At 48.5% G+C, this 8,860-nt stretch overlaps 1 protein-coding gene across 1 annotated transcript in view; it reads left to right on the top strand.

Moving 5' to 3' along the window:
* Positions 1 to 8,860, top strand: part of COL4A6 (collagen type IV alpha 6 chain) — a 267,989-nt gene that overhangs the window by 232,913 nt on the left and 26,216 nt on the right. Inside the window, exons 18-24 of the mRNA XM_032837168.1 lie at positions 1,146 to 1,215; positions 2,190 to 2,297; positions 3,425 to 3,565; positions 4,344 to 4,448; positions 5,490 to 5,650; positions 6,144 to 6,323; positions 6,839 to 7,022. Of these exons, the coding sequence (XP_032693059.1) occupies positions 1,146 to 1,215; positions 2,190 to 2,297; positions 3,425 to 3,565; positions 4,344 to 4,448; positions 5,490 to 5,650; positions 6,144 to 6,323; positions 6,839 to 7,022 (949 nt within the window). The remainder of the gene's footprint in view (positions 1 to 1,145; positions 1,216 to 2,189; positions 2,298 to 3,424; positions 3,566 to 4,343; positions 4,449 to 5,489; positions 5,651 to 6,143; positions 6,324 to 6,838; positions 7,023 to 8,860) is intronic.

Here is an 8,860-nt window from a genome sequence, read left to right as displayed (position 1 = left end):
AAAAAAAAAAAAAAAAAAAAAAAAAAAAAAAAAAAAAACAGAAAATTACTTATTCCTCACTGGTCTGGAGGCTGGAAGGCCGAGATCAGGGTGCTAGCATGGTTGAGTGAGGGTCCCTTTCCGGTTACTGCTTCTCACTGTGTCCTCACATGGTGGAAGGGGAAAGCTAGCTCTCTCGGCCTGCTCTTCTAAGGGCACTAGTCCCAATTGTGGGGGCTCCACGCTCATGACCTGATCCCCTCCCAAAGGCCCCATCTCCTAATATCATCCCTTTGGGCATTTGGTTTTCAAAATGAATTGGGGGCAGGGGAGATGCAAACACCTGGACCATAGCAAATGCCTACCTATGAGATGAAGTATTCTTTCCATATTTTAACTTCTTAAATCTTACTCTTTCATGTGAAGTGCATGAACCCTACTTTGAGCACACAAAACCAGTGAGCCTTCCTTAGATACTGCTTGATCAGAAGTAGACTAAGAGCGGGGCACGGGGGGTGGCGCACGGGAAGGGTTGCAGGAGCAAATTCATCTCTACAAGGAGGAATATTCTACTACTGACATTGCTTAGAATTGCCAAATTTTTGGTTTTATGATTGTTTTAAAAATTATCTACAGACAATGCATCCCCTTATCACCTATACTGGGGGCATGCAGCTCCCACCACCCCCACCGGATATGCTACTGTATCTGATTCTGATAACTGGGTCCCCCTGGACTCAGGACTCCTTTGACTTCATCTGCCTGAAATCATCTGCTAACAAAGCTTATGACAGCAGCAGAGTCCTGGGTCTGCTTTGGGTGGGAAAAAAAGTTGAAACTACCCCTTCCTTTAGACGTCTCTGGTGTGGCAACATTGTCTATTTTGGGGATCTGTGTCCCAGACCCAGAAGCAGATGACCCGGGAGTTGGGTTGCTGAATAAAATTGGGATTCCTTATTTTTGACAGGTGTGCAAACTGAGTGTCAGGCCCCTGTTGTCCTTTGCATTGCCTTCATCTGAAATTTACTGGACCTAGCTGGCCCCGGGAATCAGGAGTTGCAGAAGGAGAAAGCTTTCATTTTCCTGGGGGAATGGCTTTGAGGGCACATAGAGCTTGAGTGATAAGGTCATTGGAAGTTTGTGTTTAACCAATTGAATCTTTACAGGGTGAAAAGGGTGCCATTGGCTTGCCGGGCCCAGATGTTTTCATGGATACAGATGGTGCTGTGATCTCAGGTGCAACTTCTCATTGATTGGAGTGAAAAAGAGAGGACTAGGGGTTACATCTATATTCCTTAATAATTGTTAAGAGGACACTTTTTCAGCCACTGTATCGCTGCTCAAGCCAATGCCCTCAAGGGCCCCTCATGGGTCCTGTACTTGGGGAATGAAGCTAACTCCAATGTATTTGGGCAAAGAAGCCAAGGCCTCTACTCTATGTTTGTATTGGGCCCACCAAGACTAACTAGGGTTTTGGTCAGACTGGGCCTGGACTTGCTGAAAGTTGTTCTCCTAATGATGCTAGGGAAGGATTGATATCCTCCCTGGCTAGGCTTACTTCAGCATGATACAATGGGACACTTGGGATCTTATCTGCATGATCCCATGCCTGCTTGGGTTTGACAACTGCATAGGAAGTAGAAAGGTATCCAAATATCCAACAATGTTCCCATTGCCTTCTCCAAACATCTGTATGCCCACTGTCTCCTGCAGCTTCTTGCTTAAGCAAAGTCTTCTATGACTGTACCTCTTTTGCCTCAGTCTCTGAAATTGTTTCTCCCCTCTCATCCTCTCTCGCCCATGCCCTGTCCAGTAAACTCATTGAAACTAAGGTTTTAATGGTTGATAGTAACTTCCTGGGAACCTATTGGCATAATGTGAATAGTAGACGTCAACACCCTCATCCAAATGGTAGACATTTGAGGCATGACAGAAGGTTAATAGTAGTAGAAGACCCTTCCTAGTTCTTAGCAGATCTTACCATGGAAGGTTAGCCCTAACCGGACTGGTTCTGAACACTAGTGGAACCTTAGCTCCTGCCGGCCCATGATTACACGAGACCATTAGCATCTGGGAGACCTGTGAAGGGCAAGAAAGAGACTTCTACCCTGAGGACATCTCCTTGCAACCCTTCTTAGGCATTATTCAGTGCCATTTGTGGGCCTCCTCTGCATTTGCTTACTCCTTTTTTTTTTTCATCGTGATGCCAGGTTATCCTGGAGACCCCGGTATGCCAGGCCTCCCAGGACTTAAAGGAGATGAAGGCATCCAGGGCCAGCCTGGCCCTTCTGGTGTCCCCGGCTTACCAGCTTTACCAGGTGAAACAAACTAACCCACCCCCTGCACAGACATGCTGGTGCCCAGCACCCCCTTCGGCATCCCCATCTGGTCTAAGTTCCCCACCATCAGCCCAAGGCTAATGTATAGGATAGGACCTGGCCAAGCAGCTTTCCTTTGGCCTGATGATGTGGTGTTGCTGGACAGGCAATCCTTTTGGGGTTTGCAGTAACTACAGGGGACCGGTGTTGGACAGCTTGAACCCTGTCACTCTTCAGTGGATTTGCCATCTCAGCTGATGCTTGCCAGCAGGGGCTAACAAAAGCCAAGAGGGGTACAAAAGTACCCAGACCCTCATTCTGTGCTTAACTCAGACACTAAATAGCCCAGGAGCCTATGACTGAAGCCACCATTAGAGGAGCACACCCATACGTCATTCTTTAGTAGTGAATAGAGAAATGCCATGCTAGATTCTCAGAGGCCATGATGAGCCAAATGTAAGTTCAGGCAGGACTTTGACAGGCATCAGTTTCTAAGTTCCTTGGGGATAGACATCTGTAAGGATGCCTGTGCTTTGAAAGCAACCACCACTGAGGTTGAAAAATCGAAAAGGAGGAGACTGGAGACCAGGCTTCCCACTCAGGTTCACCACCAAAAAGCTCTGCACCCTTGACCATGTTCCCCCATGTCCTCTGCAGCTGCCCTCTGTCCAAGCTTCTCCCCCACCCCGATCCCAAGCAGGCTCCCCATGGCCTCAGCCGAGCCAGCGGAGATGGCTAGACCCACCTGTACAACTAGGGAATTTCCCGAACTGGGAAAGGGGGAGCAAGGCTACGGGGGAGCCTGGATGGGGCTCGATCTCATGACCCTGAGATTGCGACCCTGAGATCCTGACCCTGAGCTGAAACCAAGAGGTTGGCCTAGATGACTCCTAGGACCCTTCAAACTCTGATGCAAAAGAAGGGCAAATGGTCTCCCCAATTCTTCCTTTGGAGGGAGTTCCCAGCATATGCCGCTGCTTGGAGCACCCCCAGAAGAATAGGATAACATGATTTGCATTACTTCTTACATTATTATTATAATTATATCATCATCATCATTATTATTATTATTACATTATTATTATTACATTATTACATTACGTGATTTGCATTGCTTATCCTTCCAGGTATCCCAGGTGCCCTAGGGCCCCAAGGAGTTCCAGGTCTGAAGGGGGACCAAGGAAACCGAGGCCCCACCACAGTTGGGACAGCTGGCCCCCCTGGCAGAGATGGTTTGCCAGGCCTGCCTGGCCTACCGGGCCCACCTGGTAAGTCCTTCATGTTTCTCTTTGGTCTTGAGACTCAGGTGTGATCGAGACTGCAGAACAGTCATGATTCTTGAGGGAGAGAGTATCTCATAGGAGAAATAGCCAGGACCCGTGGTGCTCCTGGGTCAGAGCTGCCACAGGCTAATGACCAGAGTGGTCAGAGCACTTACCCACAAGCAAGTAAGCTAAGGCCGCCTCGATGCCTGAAAGCTGCCTGATGCCTTCCAATCTGTGTAGTCATTTCATCCTACCCTCTGTTGTTCCCAGCCCCTCCGTCTCTGGTCTCACAGCTCCTGAAGAAGCAACGTTGGCTCTCTCTCAAGCTTCCTCTGGTCCTCAGGGCTCCAGGGGGACGGGGAGTGGCTGGAAGCCTGAGACATGGGAAGCCAAGCCTGGGTCCTCAAGACAGTTGCCTGAAGCCTCTACAGGGCTTATTCTTATGTCTTCTACTTGAGCATGGGTTCTAGATTCTAAGAGAAAGGGTAGACACAGGCCCAGCATGTTTCGTCATCATCTAAGCCCCATGACCATGTCATCTGAACCCTGGGAAGCTTGTACCCATTTCCTCTGTTGTCCCAAGAGCATTTTCTGCGGTAGACATTGGGACTGCTCATTTACTGAAGCTGTCTTGGTCATTCCTGTCCCCTCGGTGTCTAGTCTAGTGCCTGGAACATGGTAGTCCTTCTGTGTGAACCTCAAGGACACAGGCCTTAGCAACTGAGCTGCTGTGCTGAGTCATATGTGATGCATCAATCTTTGTGTTTCCCTTTTCCTGAAGGTCCCACGTTTGAGACTGGAACCCTACAGAATGCAGAGCCAGGCTTCCCTGGTCTCCGAGGAAAACAAGGTCCAAAAGGAAACCCAGGCCTCAAAGGAATGAAAGGTGACTTTTTGTTTTTGGTCCCCTTGGGTTTCTCTGTTCCCCTAAAATCCTTGCAGAAGACTTTCTGGGGCATGAGCAGACTAACAGCTTTGGGAACCTGACCAGAAGCAGTTGGGGGGGTCTGATTGGGGATTTGGTTATAGGATTGTTGGTAGAGCTCCATATTTAGGGCTCAGAGACTGAGGCTGGTAATCGAGGTCACAGGGGACAAAGTGGTTCCCAGGCTCTTCTTCCTCTTCCTCTTCCTACGCCATCTGCCGGCAGAAGCTGTGGCCGGCAGCCCCTGCTATCAGCCCGCACACACCGCAGCCCTTCCCAGCGTGCAAGGCCAAAGGCCGGAAGTCACTTCTCATTAACTTCAGCCTGAAGGAAAGGACTCTGAATAGGTCAAGACCTGGCCCTCCAAAAAAGCCAACAGGCCCTAGGAAAACAACCACGGGTCCCCACTGAGGGGGAAGGGCTGATCGATTAACGCAGCCTTCGGCGGCACAGCTCTGTCCATCATCTTACGGCCTCTGGGTCATTCCTCTGTTGCACACTCTTGAGAGCCGGATGTTAAAGTGCAAATCAATCAATTCGTTTCAGTTGCGGCCCAGGCCATGGTGGAAGAAGAGGTGAGACTGCAGGCCGAGGAGAGCTTTGGGGATGGCCGAGGGGTTTCAAGCACCCGAGATCTTTCCTCTTCTGTTGCAGAATGACCAGCTCACCTCAGCCTCAAGTAGAGCGGTCCTCGCTTCCTCTTCCCTGATCTCAGTGCCACCTCCTAACATGTCACTACTTAATTAGATCCATCTCTGTTGTACAGCTCCAAGGAGGTCTGTTTGGAGGGAAAGGGAAGGGAATTGCAAGCTTCGACTTAGGATGTGAGCCTGGGCTCTTCCCTGACTCACCACAGAGCTAGCCTATTTCCTGGCACCTGTTACTAGGCCTTCTGATTCCCTCCACAGAGTTGTTCAGGGTGCAGATCCCTGCATTAATATTATTCTTTTTTCTTGGAAAGGTTGTCCACTTTGTTTAACCATTGTCTTTTTTTTCCCCTAGGGGACTTGGGCTTCTGTGCCTGTGATGGTGGTATCCCTAACACTGGACCACCTGGGGATCCAGGCCTGCCTGGGCCCCCCGGCCTCATAGGCCTTCCAGGCATTAAAGGAATCAGAGGAGATCCAGGCTCTGGGGGTGCACAGGGCCCATCAGGGTCTCCAGTAAGTCTCACCCAACTTTTGCTGGGAGGGAGCACTGGGAGCTCTCCAGGACCCCTTATTCCCACCCCATGTGCTTTCCTAAAACACAGGAAAGAGAGATGGGGATAAAACAGAGCTTCAGGATTTGGATCTGTAGTATGAAAAAGTCAGACCAGATGATGTGCAAAGTCCCCTTCTGCATCCTTCCCTCCGCTGTCCCTCCCTTCCTCAGTTCTTCCCTTCCTTCCACAAAATCATTTGCGTTTGCCTAGCACGCTCCAGGGCCCTGAAGGTAAAAATCAAACTAAGACAAGGTTACCATCCTCCAAGATTTAAACTTTGAGAAAGGATAAGAAAATCGGTGGGCAGTTGTGCTCCAAGATGATGACATATTCAAGTGCCTAGAGTGGTGCCAAAAGGTACCCAAGGATCTGCTTCAGGTCAGACCTAGGCTGGGTGCCTGAGTCCTACCCTGTCTCCATCTCCTGATTCTGCCCTTTTGTCTCTTTATCAGGGTTTATTTGGGCCTCGCGGTCCTGTGGGCCCCAAAGGAGAGAAAGGGGAACCGACTCTCAGTTCAGGATCAGGGGTGCCGGGGGAGCAGGGTGATCCTGGCCCCCAGGGGCTCCCTGGGGAGACTGGAGCCCCAGGCAAGGATGGAACACCCGGCTTACCAGGTCTGCCAGGCCTCCCGGTAAGTTGATCATTACTGGGTGACGAGCTCTATAAATCCTCACATCTGACTTCAGTCAGCAGGGGCGGGGGGTGCAGTTCTGATGGCCACTAGACCATGAGACAGGGCAGAACAGAGTCCCCAGCATCTCTTCTGGCCTTGGCCACTAATGCTCTCTGCTCTGTGCTTCTCCTTTCAGTAAGATGGGAACCTTTCTCTGGGCCTGGGTCACCTTCTCAGTTGATAAACCCCCGTAACCATTGACCCTATTGCTTAAAATGACTGTTACCCTGCTCCTGTTTCCTACCTCCCTCCCCACCACTGATCTAGGAGGTTTTGCGTGATCAGATCTCCGAGGGTTGACTAGCTTTGTTCTCATTAACCAAACCAGAGGAATTGATTGAGAAACTAGAGGGATCGAGGATTTTAGCCAAAAGTGAAGCATTGGCCACATTGGTTACCTCTTTCCTGTGGTCGGAAGCCTCTCCTGATCCGTCTTTCAATTGGACTTTCATTCTTTCTTCTGTGTTGTCTAGGGTGATGGTGGACAGGGCTTCCCAGGTGAAAAGGGCTTCCCAGGACTTCCTGGTGAAAAGGGCCACAGTGGTCCAATTGGCCCCCCAGGAATTGGGCTGCCGGGATCTCCTGGACCTCGAGGGCTTCCTGGAGATCAAGGAATCAATGGATTACCAGGTCAACAAGGCCTCCCTGGGCTTCCCGGTAAGTCATGGAATCAGATGGCCTGAGCCCTGAAAAACTGACCCCCAGTAGAGTATAGCTATGACCCAGGTGCATGAAATGTGTCAGATGAATAGACGTGGCTGATTGCAATTTCTAAGGGATTTCATGTGGAAAAGGATCGTAATTATGCCATGGTACACACTGCACAGAGCAATGTAGATTTCAGTCCTACTTAGTGAGAAAACTTCGTAACAGACCAGTCTGAAAAGGTAACAGAGCTGCCTCGGGAGCTTACGAGAGCACAGTCTCTGGGAAATTTCAAGCGGATGCCGGATGGCCATTTTGTTATAATTACCATCAAAGTAATGAGCTGGAAATGGGATAGGTGTCCTCTAAATTAGATGGTAATGTCATCAGCGAGGAAGGACCTTTCCTTCATTCCTGAGGTCTCAGATTGACAAGAGACCCTACCCGTATCTAGTCTTATCGCTATTTTCTACCTTAAATCTTTCCCATTTAAAGAGCTTCTTTTTGTCCCTAAATTGCCGGAATTCTAAGGAGTGACAGCCCTGCTTGTAGATGGCAAAGGGGCCATGCCAATAACTCACCTTCTTCCAGAACAGCTCTTCATTCCAACTTTGGCGTCCATTTGGGAACCACCCTACTTATGGTTATCTGAAGTTTGGAAACTTGAAATTCGTCTCTCATTCTTCATTTGCAGTGCTTCTTATGTTCTTTCCTTCCTTTTCTTGCTGTCGATCTCTTGTTATCTCATGCCCAGCTTATCAAATATACCTCCATGCCTGTTGGAATAAGTGGAGGGTTGAAAGGAAGGATGGGTGGTTGGATGGATGTGTGGGTGAATGGCAACAACTTCCTATGTGGCTTCTCCTCTCCTACCTCCAGACTTTCGCCCACTCAATTCTGCTATGAACTGCCAGTATAATATTTGTAAATTATTGCTGTCACTGTGTTTTGCCCTAATATGAAGCCACAAATGGTGGCCTTTTTCTGGAATGTTCTTCCTTGTTTTTCTATTTCTGAACTGTTCTTCCTCTTTTTTTCTATGCAGCCAGGTCTTACCTGTCTTTCAGGGTACAAGCCCCACTTTTCCACTAAGCCTTCGCTTGACCTCCCCAGGATGTCACTGCCACTTCGATTATGTATTTTCTTCTGTTAATGTTTTTGCTTTTCCCAACTGCTTCGTAAGCATCTGGATGCTAAGGAGGCAATCCTTTTTGGCATGTCTCAATTTGCCTAGTACAGTGCAAATTCCTTAAGAGACTAACATACACTTGCAGAAAAAGGGAATTCTCAGTAACCAAAGGGCCATTTCTTAGACTCATTTCTTCTCTTTCTACCTTGACACCTTGAAGAATTACCAAAAAAAGAAGACAGAAACCAGAGCTTGTCAATTTTTATTTCTCATAAAATCTACTTGTGTACGTTGTTATAACCAGGATGATGGTACAGGTTAAGAATCAATGATTCAAGATTCTTAAAACCAAGTCAATATTTCAGTTTATAGATTCCTATGAAGGCAGTAAGGAATTTTTTTTTTTATCAGACTCAATCACCCTGCCTTTTGCAAGTCCTGGTGTCAGCCACAGCTCTGCATCCAGCTCTGTTCCCAGGGACATTATTCCTGCTCATTCCGTTGCTCTTCCACCAACTGGGTCTTTATTCTACACCAACCATTTGTGCAGACAACTGGGTTTTAAACTGAGCTATACTGGGACAGTGCATACATACTTACATGCATTCAAATCGGATATTATCAGCATTCCGATTGCTTGACAATAGGCTGAGTCAACAGAAAGAGGCCGATGGGACCATTCCTACCCTAAACGTCACTAGGTCCCAGACACAGAAAGCTC

This window comes from Lontra canadensis, unplaced genomic scaffold (genome assembly GCF_010015895.1).
Source record: "Lontra canadensis isolate GAN:19392208 unplaced genomic scaffold, GSC_riverotter_1.0 scaffold96, whole genome shotgun sequence".
Lineage (NCBI taxonomy): Eukaryota > Metazoa > Chordata > Mammalia > Carnivora > Mustelidae > Lontra > Lontra canadensis.
This window is presented reverse-complemented; position numbering and strand designations above follow the sequence as displayed.